General features: G+C 41.8%; 1 protein-coding gene across 10 annotated transcripts in view; it reads right to left on the reverse strand.

Annotated features, from left to right (window-relative positions):
• The window catches only part of LOC113580438 (membrane-associated guanylate kinase, WW and PDZ domain-containing protein 1-like), an 82813-nt gene extending 65642 nt beyond the window's left edge, over positions 1–17171 (reverse strand). For 6 of the 10 annotated variants that reach the window (XM_081703047.1, XM_081703046.1, XM_081703045.1 and 3 more), the window contains exon 1: positions 16330–17168. In XM_081703047.1, coding sequence (XP_081559173.1) covers positions 16330–16627 — 298 coding nt within the window. In that variant the 5' untranslated portion in view covers positions 16628–17168. Of the gene's footprint in view, positions 1–16329 lie in introns of all 10 variants that reach the window. The other 4 variants (XM_081703049.1, XM_081703043.1, XM_035536206.2 and 1 more) reach the window with 2 other exon arrangements.
• Between the last annotated feature and the right edge of the window lie 1093 nt (positions 17172–18264).

Consider the following 18264-nt stretch of genomic DNA (forward strand, 5'->3'; position numbering starts at 1 on the left):
CAAACGCATGACTAATAAAGCAGTCAGTGTCTGAAAGGTCATGAGTTGCGCAGAGACTGGTTTCCTTTTAATCATAGCAGCCATCTGAAAACCAAATGGGAATCAAATCATCCAACTTCAGTCTAAAAGCACTTGAGGAGCTATAAAGCTATATATGGAATGTCCACTTTAAACCCACACATGCAGTTTTTACAGTACTTTATTGTGCATGAACACTAATACTGCACCGGTGACGCCATCGCTGGCATTGGTGAAGCATGCCAGAGATTACACTTCCTAAATGAAATCTCCCTGAACGGTGACATTCCGAACACATGCTGAGAAACACGGCCTAGACGCATGCCGGCCAGTTCAGATTCCGGATTCTTCGTGCGACGTGGTTTTTTTACGCCGGCAAACGTGACTGACGTAACGACGGCCGAGCAGAGGCGCCGGGGGTGGTCTCTGGAGCAAATGCGACCGGTTTCGTTTCCTTTCCTCCTTTCCTAGGCAGCACTCGCTCTGCTGGGTTCACTGATCGCACCTCTGGCTCCCGTGACTTTGACCTTTTTATTCCGACTGCACGCCCCTGGCGGCTTCCTTCATCACTGAATATTGGTTTCTGTTATTCTTAGATGTTTTCACATGTTGGAGTCCAGACCGCTGCCCCGTTGGGCCCTGGTAACCCCGCCCCTGCGGACCTCCATGGCCCGGCCCACCCCCGCTCCTGCTGGTCTCGCCGCCCAACCCCGCCCCTGTGAACTGGCTGTTTAGTGGGATGCTGCACCCACAGATGCTAGCATGACTAACAATATATGAAAGTTAGCAGAGGATCGCTGGCGAGGTGTCATTTGCGCAGCGCTAACTGACCTCTTGGTGTTTATTCATTTAGAATTTAAGAGCATACCATTTGGAGGAGAACATTTGGGAGAGGTCATTGACATGGTGAATGCTGGTAATTTTATGCAACAGCTCTGTTTCTGTTTTAATGTACTGAATTTAATATCTTGGTTTAATATATTAGTATGTGCATGTGTGTGCGTGCACAAGAACTTAGGCTTCACTACATCTGAATAATAATATCTCACAGCTTAAGTGAACCTTTCCAAATTCCAACTCTTCATTAATACCCTGTATAGAAAGGGAATTCAATTATTTTTGTGACAATATACTCTTGACTTGATTAACCCAATTAACTCAAACTGATTCCAAGTTGTATATGCTGTAAACAAGGCTAGCAACCATTTATCTACCAATCCTTTAATCACAGAGAAAAAGGAAGTGCACCAACAATTATGCCATGAATACTCGAAGGGTTTTAAAAACAAGGATGCACGAAAGCACCCTGTAGCTTTTAACAGCGCACTCCGAGCTGGAGGACTACTAATTAGGAGGCATTTTATTCGCGTCAACCACCACATTTCTGTAAACTGACCGGCGCGGTCGATGCTGTATAATCCGGACCAATGACGGACGAGTATCCAGAAGTGTTGCTCAGGCTGAACTGAGACACAAAGCTGATCACTTCCTGGCTGACTCGAGCTCCACCTCTTCTGCACGTCACTGCCGTTCTGTGCGCTTTCAACGTCCTGCATTTTGTTCTTCTGAAGGCCACAAACACATTATCGTGTACCCATGAAATATGCTTTCAAATACTTCATTATACACGACTAGGCAAACTTTTAACAGGACATAATTCATAACAACTTTGTTTTAGTGTCCAAACATGTCTGCTCGGACATGCCTACACCACCACGCCAACACCTATACACTCACCCACATCACAGCACAATACCCTCTCAAATCACTTATAGATACACCCCCCCCCCCCCACACACACACACACACACACACTTAGTCCAAAGCCAACCCCAGGCTTAAAGCATCACTCTTTCTGTCCATGATTACTGATTGCTTATGAAACTATAAGGGCATTAACCATCACTGGAGCTGGAGGGCACACACTGTAGTAATCAACCCTGTTTCCACTTTACTTCAAAGACGAGGCTACTAACCAAAGCACTTCCTTTTTTAAATCACTGACACCTAATATAATCTATGAGTGAAATTAATTCATTGATGCTGCTTATGAGTACAACATAGCTGTCTTTAGTCTTTTTATCAGTGCTAAAATACTTTGCTTTTACAATGACAGACATGAAACACACTCAGAAAATGTTCGTGTATCAAGAGAGTGAGTCTAAGGTCTAGATATAGCCAGTTGTGAGCAAAGGATGCACGCGCGCGCACACATTTTTATGCCTTTGCCTTTTTTAATACACTTCAAGCTCTGAAAGCGCAGATGGTATGGGTGCATCTTATGTAATAATGCACTTTATTTAGAATAACAGTTCAGTCAAGTTGAGATTATGGGATCCAGCATCTACAGTCACTTCAAACATCTAAATGTTCTTATAGAACTTAATTAAAAATTCTAAAATCACAATAGTTATAGATAAAAACTGGAAAACCACTGAATTTTATAACCACAGCTGTTCATAACAGCCTTTTTTTTTTTTTTTTTTTTAAATAAACATGTATTAAAAAGGTACAAAACCAAAAAAAAAAAAAAGATAACTTACAAGAAACCACAAGAAATACTAGCCTTAGAGTGAATAATGGAAATGTGAGTATGAAGTCTGAAGTAGTGTGTGTGTGTGTGGAAGACAGAAGATAACCAAGATGCTGTTGAGTGATGGGGGCCCAGGATTCTCTCCCAGCATGTAATTAAAGGAAACTGAAAAACACCACAATGAAAGGCTTCCGTCCCGTGAGAAATGACAGGCGTGCCAGGGAAAGAAAGCAAAGGGAAGGAGCACGACTTCATTCCACGGCGCATAATTATTACACTGGAGGATGTCATCTATTCCCCTATAGGGAACAACAGAATTCAGTAAATGAATATGCTTCAACTTCCCGAAAAGTTGAAATGGAGGAGACCGAGTCCAAGACATTTTATCTTCAGATTGATATTCGAACAGCAATTACACTAATTAAAAGATACAAGCGTGTAAAGGTAGAGGCGATCAATTTTACCTCTTCACCATAAGTTCATGATGACTACCTTTGCTTTCGAAAAGAGAGCAAGTCTCTGTAATGCACTGCAAAGTAAAAAAAAAAGCATAATTCTATACAACTCATGAAAGCATGAAAGGGAATATCCTGACTAACTGCTCGATTACATGATTTCTGAACAGTCCAGTTTACACACACAGACTCAAATAAATGACAAACTGAACTAAAACAAACTGATCTTAAAGTTATATGACTATACTCAGATTGGCAAAAATCACTAGGAACTGCGACGTGACTACACTTTACAGTTTTTACGCAATGTCCATTTAATGCATCGTGTACATGTATGGATGCTGTTTCAGTTCATATACTGCATATTATATAACAACAACAACAACAACAACAACAACAACAAAAAGCATACATGAACATCCAAAATGACCCCAGCCAGGTGCTGGATAAAAATAACTGCACGAACAAACACTGATCAAGCGTGGAGTATCTGCATTTAGTGCTCCCGAGACGAAACATAAGGGCTTTCTCGGGTGCTGGACCTGGAAGGTCACAGTGTGCTCACTCCTGTCTGCATTTTAGGTTTCTTGAAAACATGATTTGAATGACAGCAACTCCTCACATTTCATTTTTAGAACCACGTGGAATCTTCTGCAGAACATCTTAACCCACCCAAAAACTTCAACTAAATCAGACAGAATACAGTTTTGTACAAAATAGTAGTCTAACATCACTAATGTACTTAATTACTGATTTTGGCAGAAAAGATAATACAACATGGGGAAAAAATTCATGACTAGGTGTAGCTGAGTAATGGGCAACTAACAGAATGAACAGTCATGACATGCACGCTGCTAATTGGGTGTAATTGACGCATTTAATGAAAGGGGCGTGTTCAAATTAATAGCAGTGTGGAGTTCAATTAGAGGTCATTCATTCTATGAAGAAACAGGTGTCAATTATGGCCCTTATTTAAAGAAGGAGGGCAGCAAATGTCATACCTGCTGGTTTTAGCCTTTGCTCAGTGAGTAAAATGGGTCGTTCCAGACATTGTACCGAAGGAGAGAAAAAACTTTTGATCAAATAATTGGCTGCTCAGCTAAAATTCTCAAATAATTTAAAATGGCAAACAAAACCCGAAACACGTGGTAGGAAAAAGAAATACTACCATCCACGTACATCATAGAATAACAAGAATGGCAAAGAAGCAGCCAATGATCAGATCCAGGGAAATCAAAGATCATATTTAGTTACCTGTGAGTACTGCAACAATCAGAAGATGCCTACGTGAAGCCAAACTATTTGCAAAAAACCATACCATTGCTGAAAAAGAGAAGTGTTGAAAAGGTTACAGTTTGCCAAAGAACACATTGACTGGCCTAAAGAGAAGTGGCAGTGACATTCTATGGACAGATGAGAGCAAGATTGTTCTTACTGGGTCTAAAGGCCACAGACAGTTTGTGAGACGCCCCATAAACACTGAATTCAAACCACAGTATACTGTGAAGACTGTAAAACATGGAGGTGCAAGCATAATGGTTTGGGGATTCTCATACTTTGGAGTTGGACCCATTTATCGCATACCAGGCACCGTGGACCAGTTTGAATATACCAAAATACTGGAAGAGGTCAAGTTGCCTTATGCTGAAGAAGAAATGCCCTTGAACTGGGTGTTTCTGCAGGACAACGATCCCAAACACACCAGCAAGTGGGCAACATCCTGGTTCAGACTAACAAGATTGATGTTATGAAGTGTCCAGCCCAATCCCCAGACCTCAATCCGATTGAGAATTTGTGGAGGGACATGAAAAATGCTGTTTTTGATGCAAAACCCAAGAATGCAGAAGAACTGTGGAATGTAGTCCAGTCAGCTTGGGTTAGAATATCTGTTCACAGGTGTCGGATGTTAGTTGACTCCATGCCACACAGATATAAAGCAGTTATCAGAAATAAAGGTTATACAGCTAAATATTAGTTCAGTGATCAACAGAAAAGCTAAATCTGTAAACAACTCAGTTTCTACTGTAAATATTTGAGTTTGTAAATGAAAATGAAGACACTGCTATTTTTTGAACAGCCCATTATTCTTTTTTTCTTCATTTTCAGTTTTCAAAACATTCAGTTCATGTTTTCATTTGGAATTGACTGTGAAGTGCTCCCAGTGCCTTTGTGTGTATAGAAATAAATGTTATGAGGATTGAGCTTTTTCTCAGTTGTTTTAAACACACTGCTATTATTTTGCACATAACTGTATATGGTTTGCATTTTTCTCCCCCAGCAGAAAATCTAAAGATCATACCGGCAGTTTCCGCATTCTCCTTAAGGAGGTTAATTGTTTAAATCCTTCGATACACCCAATTACGCATTTGACTGTTTAATCCGTTAGAACCCGCGGAGGAGGTTCCCCAGTGCTAAAGTTTCTATCAGAAAGGTTAAACTGGGTGCCATTATAAATGATGGGACACAGCGATTTTAAACAGGTCTCAGGTTGAAAAACTAGTATGTATCCATTTGATGTGGCCCCACAAGAGACCTATGAGCAGCCTCCTGTGGTGCAGTCAGGCAGCAAACCTGAGAGAACGTCCAGGGAAAACGATACGTGTGGGTCTGAGGAATGCTTCTGTAATAAAAGACACGGGAGATGCACTGTCTTTGACCCGAACACAGGAGGCTTCTCTTAGAACACCTACACACGGGCTGGACGCGTGGGGGAGGGGACCCGGGTGACCCGTCTAAAGGTGCAGGTTTTTTGGCTCTTGCGCGTTGTTCAGTGCCCTTATACACAGACACGCACGCACAGAGTCTCAGCAAATATAAAAAGCTGGTCTGCAATTCCACACCGAAATCACAGGAGAAGGCTGAACTTGTGTAAAACTAAAGGCTTGCGTTGTGCAGATGGTGTAATGTAACATAAGTTTACAATAGGGTCAGTGTGTCGGAGGCAAAGACAAAACAACAACAACAACAACAACTTCATACTGGTCTAGAGCTTAAAGTCGACAGGGCAAGAAATGATGCATCTTATGTAGCGTAAATCTATAAAGGAGAGAGAGAGAGAGAGAGAGAGAGAGAGAGAGTGTGACAGTCATCTGGTCTGTTTGGGCTTCTAGCCTTTTTGTCGGGTATGCATACATGTCCTCGTGTGTGTGTGTGTGTGTGTGTGAGTGAAATGAACAGGTAACAAGTAGGAACCACACCACTCATTTGAGCTTCCGTTTATGGGATGAGGGGGGAAGATAGTCGTTTTGTTTTGGTTTTGTTTTTTTTGAATTTTGCTTTGATGGGGCTATAAGCCACATGCATACAACTGAAGAGTACATTTACGAGCTCCTGTTATGCTCCGACAATCGATGTAAACAAGTGATGAAGTGGATTAAAAGGTCACATGCAAGTCAACGCTGCCATTGCTGTTTCCGCCGCCGCCGACTTACACCCGGCCAACTCCCCAACCGTGAGTGTACACAATTAACCGCCCTGTGCACCAAGTAGCGCACGTGCTCCATCCTCAGACGGAGAGACAGGAACATCCAGGTAGAGGCAGGGGGTGTGGGTGGTGCTGATGGCGCTGAATCAGTGTTTTGGGGAGGGAACGAGGACGTCTGATCCACTTAGGCGTACCAGGAGACTCCGCTTCCCAGGAATGTCTGGCACCCCTCCCTCTGTACAAGGAGTCTAACCTCTATATATGCCTCCCTTTTATCTGCCTCTCTTCCTACATGCCTCTTTCTCTCTCTCTCTCTCTCTCTTCCCCCCAATCATCTTAATGACTGTCTCTCCATCCAACGAGCAGAAGCCAAACAGAAGCTTGTCACAGATTAATCACTTATTACCCCTCGGGTCATGCATTTAGAAAAATTTGAATATATATAACATTTATTAATTCGATTTTTTTTTTTTTTTTTTTTTTTTTGCACGTTCCCTTTAGCAAGACTTTCTAAATTAAAATGTCAAATAAATGTTCTAAAATGACCTGCCTGTTGATTGTCTTAGATCACGGTACCCCAAGAGTTTCATAAAAACGATGCTGGAAGCAAATGCATCTTTGCATCTTCAGGACTGCCGTGCTCGTGTTTGATGTTTGGCCATTTTGAAAAATTCCAAACAGGTAACCCTCCAAGACAGAATTTCTGCTCACTGGGACACTGAGCACACCTGCAACGATTCAGACTCCAGTTTCTGTCATTTTTCTTCACCCTTTCCTCACACATCAAAGGTTTTAAGAAAAGAACACAACTTGCAACAAGCATCATGTTCCTAGAAAAAAAAACAAAAAACAAACCTGCCATTTTCCATACTTTATATTTATGACCATAAAGTTGTGTGCCAACAGGTATAAGACATTCATAAATGCACATGACCTTCTAAGCTGCAATTCTTTACATACATGTTTTTGTGAGCTCATAGAACAGTACACAGTTCACCATATGACCAGTTCCCATCATCCCGAGACACCTGCTGGCATCATTAGGTCCCACCCACTGCTCCGTTTTCCCCCCCTCGGATCACACTGTACAGTGCTGTTCTGGGGCTTTCACCAGGTCACAGGACAACACCGTCTCGGTCACATCTCGTAACTTCCTCAATAGAGCTGCTGGGAAAGTCCTGGGTGCTTTGGAATGCATTTTCCAAGCAGCCCTTACTGGGCTGAAGTGTAGATGGCGAGGAGAAGCCATAACCCAAGAAAACCGATCCAATCGTTTAAGGTTTTCACTAGCGTTTGAATATTATAGTCAGAAGGAAAATCTTCAAATATTCAAGTAAATATTCATGTGCAGGGCAGCTCTCCAGGCTTTGAGCTCGACACCACTAATGGACCATCAAGGTCTTCAATGTGGGATGTCTGTCTGTATTAAATGGTCATGGATAAACTCACTCACGTTCACTTATTGTCAAACATAAAATATCTGCCACACATTTTGTGTGTCTGTAGAACTCGTATGGCTTTAATTTCTTGCAAGATGCTTGTTCATTGTATAGTGTATGCTGAGTCAATCAGCTATTTTAAAAAGAATACCAGTGCTTTTTTCATGGACAAATTGATGGTGGAATCCTGTCCACCTTCCTCTCTACATTCTGCACCCTCAGTCTTGCTTGAGCTTTCAAAAGACGAATCGTTTGCTGAACACACTGAAGGTCGCCACCATGGGACAACAGGTAAGGGTCAAGGCCTTAGTGAGCAGAGAGAGAGAGAGAGAGAGAGAGACCAATGAGGGCAGAAAAGACGTCGCACGTCCACCTCGGCCCTCGTGAAGCAGGCTGCAAGGAGAGAGCTGTGAAATCCGAATCGTTCTCACACACACGTACGTGTACCAACCAACCACTTTGTAAGTGCATATATTCATTCACAAAAGAAACACCTAAAAACACAATTCCAGATATGAACCAAGAGCCAAACAAAAATAAAAGCTGAACACATCACGAGTTTCCAGCGGCTTCTGGGGGTTTTAAGGAGAAGCATGCAGTGTAGGATACAGGTGTCCCAGCGCAGAACTGCAATCGTACAGACAAGATCTGACAGATTATTTCTTATAATGCATTAATCAGGAAGCAAAACTAGGAACAAAAACAAACTTACTGAGCAAATAATAGATATGGATATTCAATACTCAACTGATCCTTCCCCAGACATATAGAATAGAAGACACTTTATGGAGTATAATTTACCCAAGAACACAAATCTGTGTAAAACACAAATTTCATGAACATGATGAGAAAATGGGCAAAGTTTCTGCACATCAAGACTAATAAAGATTCATACAGATGACCGAAAAATTATGACATAAATAACATTTAAAACGTACTATATAAAAAGTTATGCTCCTCTGAGTTCACAGATGACCCATGACACTTGGATCAAATTTTTTTTTGATAAACTAAATATTCCCACTTTGATAGGAGTATAAAAAGACCCCCCTTGACCCAGGTCATATTAGCCTACTTGATGTAACCAATAGAATTTTTGTCTAAAGCACCTGCCATCTGTTTACTAAAAACAAAAAACAAACAAACAAACAAAAACAAAAACTTACAAACATGGTTATTTTTCAATATTCGAAGACTGCTAAATATTATTTACACACCAGGCCATGATTCTGATCACCTAGAGATGCTTATTTCTCTAGATAGGGTCAAACAGGATTTTGTGTCTTTTTGACCATGACAAGTTTGGATTTGGCACAACATTTATTTCATTAATTAATTACTCAACCTCCAGTTTGAGCAGAAATAACTGACATTAGCTCAGGCCGTTTTCCCCTTAGCAGTGCGACTGGGCAAGGTTGGCTTTTCACACCTCTTTCTTTTCCATAGCAATTCAGTCCATATCAAATTGGCTCATCATTTCAAGGTACTTTGGAGCAATAATGGGACATAATGTATTCTTTGCAAGGTTAAGTTTATTATGCCAAAAATCAGTCTGACAACTCAGCAACAAACTGAATAGTCGCCCCTTTACACTATTCCAAATTATTTAGGTATAGCTAAGTATATTTAGGTATAAATATAACAAACATTTGCTAGACTATTTAAATAGATGCTTTCAAGTTATATCAGCAAACAGTGCAGGATTTGGAGAAGTGATCAAAACCTCCCTTTTTTCCTACAGGCTAGATGAACATGGTGAAGTTCAACACCTTGCCTACATTTCCATTTCTTTTCCAATGTATTCACAATGCGAGGCCTTTTTTGGAAATTAGATAGGGGTTCTAAAAACATATATGGAACAAAGAGACAAAGATCTCAAATCACAGGGGGGGGGGGGTATCGCTATACCTCATTTTTGGTTCTACTACTGGTCATTTTACATATGAGCCCTTTTATTTTGGTTTCATGAACAATTATCTGAATGGTCAGTTGGGGAAAGTTCTTTTGTATTTTATTTAAATTCTGCCCTCCCCCAACATCTCTTGCCAAACCCTATTATTTCACATTTAAAACTTTGGTCCCCAACTTGGGAGACATTTTGGATGGCAAGCAGTCTACCCTGGGCCCAATGTCTGCTAATCATTTGTTTATACCATCTCTTTCATAATTAGCATAATCATTCTTGGGACAAAAAGGATAAATGTTTATTTAAAAGACATTTTATTAAAATTTATCAATTTAGTTTATTAAGTATTTTCCACAATTCAATAAATACAGACTAAACTGTCAAACCTCTTCAAATATTTGCGAGTATGCCATTTTGATACAATTTTCACCAGCGAGCCAGCCATTTCACCCACAAATTCATTATCTCTGTCTAGCCCACTCATTAAAGGAGGTCCATCCGTCTCAAAAGCAACGTCTGCAGCTAGAACAAAAAGACATACACAGTATTAAAGAGCAGCACAGGAGAGGGAGAAAGAGCCATCAATGGATATTAAAGACCAAAGTGGTTTGAAGCACTTAATCTGTATCAGATATGAATTACTGCCATTTAACATTATACACAAACTATACTTTTCTAAATTAAAACAAAGATTATTCCAAATAGTAGTCTAAGCTGCAATCACTGTCGACAAATACCAACATCACTAGTTCATAGGTTCTAGAATTGCCCCAACATCATTGATTACTGTTCCATAGTTTTTCAGACCTTATCTAAACCATCTAATATTTTAGACACATCCCTTGATTCAGACCCAACTCTATCACTGTTTGGGGTTAGAACCACTCATCAAGTACTGTCAATCTATACATGACTACAGATAGATATTACTTCACTGGAAACAGGTAAAACCACCAACTTCACATTGATGAAGATCTTATGCAACACCTTCAACTGAAAAAGAAGTGAAAGGGAAGGTCAGGCATTTTTATAAAGGCAACCCTTTATTAATTTATATACATTTTAAATTTAAATAATTTATACAGTATTTAAATAAATCAGTACTGAACCTAGAATAAAATTAGCCATGCATATGGTCATTTGATGCTGTAAAAACCAGACTCCAAGATAGCAAAACAAAAAGTTTGGGTTGTTGTTTTGGCAGGAGAGGAGAACTGTTTTCCTTATAGAATATGCAGTACATTAATTATTTGTACATTAAAATGTTCGAGTTGTTACAGAGGTGGACACTGGGAAGCAGAGGGCAACGAGAATAGATAAAGAAAACCTCGAACCCAGGACCACACTCCAGACAAGCTGAAAACCACGAAAGCCAGGACTCCGGAATTCTGAGTTCCACTCTTGTCTTTTTTCGTAAGGCCTCTGGATATATTTCACAACCTATTTAGTACAATAATATGTCACAAATGGCAAAACGAGCTGCCCAGGATGGGGACAAGCCACTCCATGCTACTATTACCATGGTACCACTACCGATCCAAGTGTCACCAGGACTGGTCGAGACCCCAGTTAACGAGCTTAAACTCGTGACGTCCACAATGCCTCTATTCTGCAACAGCCTGCCTGAATTGGCACTAAACAACTGAATCCCACCAACAGTTCTGGGATGAGAGCCACCTGGTTTGGCTAAAACAGTCAAACCTTGGGCCATCATGGAGAAACGCAAGACCTGAGAACAGGATTCACGACAGCCAGATCATAGAAGCTCATGAACCACCAGACCTCGAAGGTGACTGCTGCATAGCCATAAGGCTCCCTGAGAAGAAAACATCCTCCTGCAAAGACAAAAAAAAATAAAGAAATGCAGGGAAGCAAAGGAGGAAGATACCAGCACTGTTGAGAACACAAGCTCTGTCCCCCGTGTCATCCGACTCTGACAATTTGCTACTCACATCTTTTATGATCTTCAACGATCAATAAAAAGCCATTTGAGGGAAATAATAAGCATCATGCTTACTTAATTTAAAGGGAAAGAAAAGGGAGTTCATTTTTCATTCCAATTAGTGATCAGTTAATGAAGGAGAATGCTCAAGCTTTCCTCATTCGAATAAAGACAGCTGACTGGGTTGGGGGGGGGGGGGGGGGAAGAAAAAAAAAAAGAAAAAAAGAAATTCAGTATACAGTGCCTTGAAAATTTATGTTGCTTTTAACTGGTCACACAAGAAAGAGGACCATCAGAAAAGTGTGATTAAGAATAAAAAACCTGAAACATCTTTTCATAAGTATTCATTTTCTTTGGTCAACTGTCTCTATTAGTTTTTACACACTGACGTGGAGTGGGCTTTACTAGTTCTAAAATTCTTCAAGCTGGTTCAGGCTAGTTGGGGCATGCTAATGGACAGCAAATTTGTGGTCTTTCCACATACTTTCAGTTGACTTGTGGTCAGATTGCGACTGGTCCACCAAAATAAATCCATTTGCTTCCTTTTTAAGGCACTCTGGCCTTGCAATGCCCTCCAGTTAACTGTGTTGTTGAAAAAGCTCTTCCCCGGTTTGAACTCTCTGAGACAGGCTAACACATTTCGGCATGGGACATACATGTAACATGGAGCATTCATCCTTACACCAATCTTGACAAGATTATCAGCATCCCCCTAACGAGATTACGCCCTCCACATCAAATTGTTATATTTTACAGTGGGGAAGGTTTTATCAGTCTGGTGTTCAGCTGCCATTGTACACACCACCACACATTTAGACCAAAAGGGTTTGTTTTATTCTCATCAGCAACACATCTGAAATATCGGCATACAAGTTCTCTGTGGGCGGTGACATGTTTGGTTTCGAGTCGGAGCCTGGCGTTCCTCCCATAAATGCACTTTCCAAGGAGAGAGCCTTGGAGATTGTTGTCCCGCATACATTTCCTCCCTCCACAGACATCACCTTCTGATGTGCATTCATTTTGCCAGTTATATTCATCAGAAAATAGAAGGCTAAACAACAGATCAAGCAAAAATAATACTTCATGAAAAGTTCTGCAAACAATGAACACAATGTGGAGATGACCTTTGACCCAGGAAGTCGAGGACAGGAGGCAAGTGCAATGCAGCGGTTTATGACCTCAACCATGGGTGAAGGCTCCCACACTGTTTAACACACTGTCCACTATGCAGAAAAACGCCACCCCATAATGCATTCTGACTGAAAGCGCCACATCGGTCTTGCTGGAGCCGCAACGTTTCCTGACGTTGCATAGAGAACACTATGAAGATAGTAGAAGCTTTTCACTACTACAGCGGTACGAAAAGCCTCAAATACGTTTCTTATTGAGCAACTCTCTCCAATGCAAACATGATTCATTTTCAAAAGTAAAAAAAAGTTGGTGTCCCAGCAACTGGACTACTGGCTTATGATACAATTGTAGTATTAAATGCCCACCCACATACTGATACGCATACAGTCTTTTCTGTCCTTTAGTAAGGTATCAAAAGATCAATGCACTCCAATTCTACAAAACAGATTGATCCATATTCATGTCTTTAAACAGTTTTGAGCAGCCGCTGTGCTGCATATTTTGTACGACGGAAAACAAGAGAATAAGTCTTGTAAATACATGAGCAGTAACGGATTAGCCCACACTGTTGCTGGCTGGCCTCAGAGACCTGGCACTGTTATCAACTACTGTCAACCATGCACTCTGGACTGCTTTGCAGAAGGTCCCCGTCAATTCACAGTTCACAGTGCTGTGATAGTTGTCCATGGTGGTCAAGCTACTGAGAGCTTTTTAAGACTCAACCCATATGTGCAGACTTAAAAAGAAACTGAATTAAAAAAACCTAAACTAAACATGAATCAAGCCACAAAGGGTGGAATGCTAGTTGTTTACATCAAAGCTTACAGTGCAATATGACACTGTTGAAAATCTTGACGTTTCTATCTTGTGCATAGCAGTACTAGCAGTCCAACTTTAACATGACAGGGTCAACAAAGGGCCGTATTTCCACATAAACAATCGCAAAACTAACGTAAAAGATTGGACATAGTCAAGAAACAAGAACTGACTGGAGATCACCCAACGCTCATACATGTGTTTAACTGTCACTAAGGGATGAAATTAAATGGAAATGGCCATCTCTCCCTGAGCAAGCCTCCCACAGCTATTGTCTAACTTTTGGCTGCCTCACATGCAGTTGGCTCTCACAATAGGAAACACCTGCGGGGAAATGACCATGGAGGCCAATCTGTTTCCACGTGCATACAAGTCATCTGTCCAGGCCTTCGATCCCCAACTGCACCTTGGCTACGTACGTTTGCTGTCTCTGCCACCCTGGAGAGGCACAGCCTGGCCACTCTTGTGATATCAATTATCGCCGCAAGGATTTAACTTGTCCCCCCCACTTAAAAACACAGAGAGGCACCCAAACACACAGCTCTCAGCTTGTTCACAGGCCATTCAGGAATTCACAAAAGCCATTTTAGTTGTGGGCTGTTAACATCCACATTCATAGAAACACTTAAGTCAGCAGGTCATGTTAAAAATAACCGCACATCTTTTTCCTTGTTCATCTGCTACATCTCTGCCCCACTTTTAACTGTGACATCAGCTGAAATGTTCCAGCAAGTCATATTCTAACTCCCACTGCCCCACCACACAGGTGAGCTCAGTTGTTGTGCTAAGGGAGGGAACGCACACAGGTGTTGTTGCCTGGTAACCATTTGTTTGTGATTAGGGCAAAAACTTTACAGAGAGCAGCATTTATTCCCAAAACGAAATTGAGCGTGGGGGTGAGAATGTGTGCGCGCGCGCGCGCACGCACGCGTGTTTAGCATTCAACTGTAAAGCTCAGTGAACCTGAGGCAAGCCACATTAATGAGACAATAGTCATATATATAATGCAGTTAATGATTTCCCAAGCGATGATAAAACAGGCAAACACAGTTGTTCAAGGCCAGAGTTTTAAAAGGATGTGTAAAAAGCAGAGTTTAAAAATCAAATGTGTGTGTGTGAGAGAGAGAACACAGAACTGTGAAATCAGCATGACCAAAAGATGACAGGAACTGTCCTCTCAGTATGCAGGATGAAAGAGGCATTTCCAACGCTTCCCCTTTGCACATATGGAACACTTTGCCCTCGTAACCCGTACTAATCTGCCCTCACCATTCACTGCTCACTTTGCAGAGTAGCAGGTAGCCAATAGCTGTACTGGAATCATCCTTTTATACAACCCTAACTCTGCCCCCTCAGAAAATAAGGGACCAATGACCAGTGATATAGTATTAGTGGAATTAGAACAAGATGAGAAATAGCACATTATGTTGGTCAATGATATCTCAGTGCAATTCCGAGAGTTTGAAGTAATGTGCATGAATGAGAGGATGTGGCCATTACTACTAACATACAAAGAAAGGACTTATGGCTATAATCCAACAGCGTTCGTGATCGTGAGTTAAGTTTTGCAATCATGAAAGAACGGAAGTCCCACATGCCTGCACACAAACATGCCCTTCTCCACATTTTCTCCTCAGTTATGAACCAAGAAGGAAAAAAAACTAGGGTGGCAAATCTAGGGTGAAAGGGTGCTACTAAAGTCCATCACATGCTTAACTTTTAGATTCATCATCCCTCTCCCTTCCGGTCTCCCTTAAACAGACACACACACACGTTCAGTGGTCCATGGGAAGGTCCCATACAGTCCCAGCTTACATCTCCAGAAATAACTTCAGCCACATGATATGGCAGTCTGCCCATCGGAAGCACATCTGTCTATGTTAGTGAGCTTTTTGTTTAGGGAACGGCACTCTACGCCTACTGAAGCACACACACACCACATGGTTGCCCACCTTTCCTTTGGGAGTCTGCATTGTTCTCACACACAGGAGCTCAAATCTAGGGGTTTGGGTGTGTATGTAATCTGGAGTATTACAATTGGACTACAAATGTATCCAGAATCCATGTATATAAATATATGAATGGGGTCTGTGGCAAATGTTCTGTCTGACTGTGTATTTGACCAATGCACCATATGCGCTGAGCAGGCTTTTGTACACACACACACACACACACACATTAAGAGTGTGTATGTATGTATGTATGTATGTATGTATGTATGTATTGGAGCCCATGACCCAGTGAGGAGCTTTCTTTGCTAGGCGACAATAACAAGGCCCGAGTCTGTCAGAGCAGCTTTCCGTCAACCAGCTATCTCGCGTTGCACATCACGGTCTCGCGCAGCCTCGATCTCCACCGCCCTACTTTACATATGAGCGGCTCGAGCCGTTCTGCTCTGCTCACGTGAGAGACAAACTGTCCCACAAAGTGGATCCCAAAGGCATGGAAAAGTAACTCGTCTAATCGCGCCTTTTTGGATTTTTTTTCCCCCCCTTTCCACTAAAGGGAGTTTACCGTGTTATGATGAAGTCGGCGTTAAGTTTCCTTATCAGCTAGAAGTCGTCATAGCAAACGGTAATTTATACGCCGCGGTTTTTGCGGGTTGAGTAAAACAATGTGCGGATGTTACCGCTGCGGGAAACGCCTATCAAATCAGTCAACTCACCTTGTCTGACAGTTTTCATCCGGACAGGACCTCTGCACTCCTTCGTGACAGTCAGTACGTCGTAGAGGGGCAATCCAGAAACGGACAAACCCTCGACTTCCAGCAGCAATTCCCCCTCGGACAAGCGTCCGTGTTTGTAAAGCACGGCATCGTCCTGTACTTTCCCAACGTACGTGAACTCTCCGTTCTCCGCCCCGCCGCGCAGTTCCACGTTCAGCTCCCCGCTGCTACTCGTGCACACCGCGCACTCGTTCACTTTAGTAGTCCAGTGGTTTTTCTTTTGGACCACTTTAGACATGTTCACTGAAATCCAGCTTCGGGCTAAGTACCCGTCCCACCGCCGGAGTTAGTGAAAAGAACGTGCATTAAGCACCGCGGCTGGTGAAATGCCGAAAACTTCGGCTGACAGCGATGCGAATCTCTCCTGAATCATCTGCGCTGGTCTGTTAAATCATGGCTTCATAATCCCTGACTACAACGAGTGTCCTACAAAGTCTTCCAATCCTGAATACGTTTTCATATTGTTTAATAATACGCACGATATTTCACCTTTCCTCTTAATCCTGAGGTGTTCTTCGTTTAATTTCCCAAAACGTTACCTGTGTAACAACTTTCGCGCAGTAATAAAAGTTCTGCGACTGCAGTGAAACGGTCCGACTGCGTTACCTGAGAGTTTGGCTCGTGCTGGCGCCTTTAAGCAGGTACATCGAAGCTCGTGCCGTCGGCTCGTAAGCGCTTGCAAACTGCACGGGAACGCATGCGTTCTTTTGCAACTCTGAAGCCCAGAGGAGGGAATCCTGGTCACACCTCTTTCAGGGTCCTAATGCTCTGCCCGAGTTAAAAGCAGAGACTTCTCCAGCCCTTAACCCGATTAAACTGATCACGCAATCTCCATGAGACTTTATACTCTTATTTACACGTGATGCCATGAGAGTGCGAGCGATACAGCTAGTAATGTGCGCGCTGACGAAACCGTTCCGTATCAGATTACCGAGGTTCAGCCAGCTATTATTGAGAGAATGAGAAGGTTCCTTTTTATTCGGAGGCTATTAAATTCTTATATAATTGGTGTAAACAAATGACTGAAAGAACACCTTGAACCTTATTAATTTCAGTTAACGGCCAGGGACAATCCACGTGCATGTAATGTAGCATAAACGCGAAGAAAAACTCACCAATCAAAGCTTCAGTCAGGGTTGTAAAAAAATAAACAAATACAATCAGGAACTAATACAGCCGAAATGGTGGATAACTAAACACAAAACACACAACAAAGACGGTAGTCACCTATTATAAGAACAAATATGGTAAAGCAAGAAAATGCTCACTAGACAGGGTTAAATAAACAAAACAATGCATTAATCATGTAGATTTACGCTATTTTCAGTTTGCAGGGAAACGCACGGCATCATGGGGGTCATAGTCATACCTTTCCCGCTATCTCTCTGTTTCTCTCTGTAGAAGACGCCACAATATTGTTTTATGGGCCCAAATTGGGATTGTAAATACTGACTACCCATGTAATGTATAATTGTCAGCTGCGAGTTTCACTGAAAAAATCAAAAGAACATGTTACCCTTTCTTGGACAGGACAGGCTCTGGGCCTGAATGATATATGACGAAGGGGCTTTCGCTTCCTTGCATAAGGGTTTGTGCCATGAGCTCCTGCATACATATCATTTAAAAATGATATGAATAGGCATTTTGTCATAATGTAAGTAAAGGCTAGAGTTTCAGTACTGGTTAGTGGGGTCTACAGTACATTATTGATGACAATAGCCTAAATGGACATTTTCAGCCTTTAAGGACCTCATTCAAATAGATTCTTAATCGAAATCTCTGAGAACTTGTAGATAAGCGTCTTTCAAAACATCAGGTATAGACCGAATGTCCAGAGTAGTGCATGATAAATTAGGATGACCTAGGAGGTTTGCA

This window comes from Electrophorus electricus, chromosome 20 (genome assembly GCF_041902795.1).
Source record: "Electrophorus electricus isolate QZ-2024a chromosome 20, ASM4190279v1, whole genome shotgun sequence".
NCBI lineage: Eukaryota > Metazoa > Chordata > Actinopteri > Gymnotiformes > Gymnotidae > Electrophorus > Electrophorus electricus.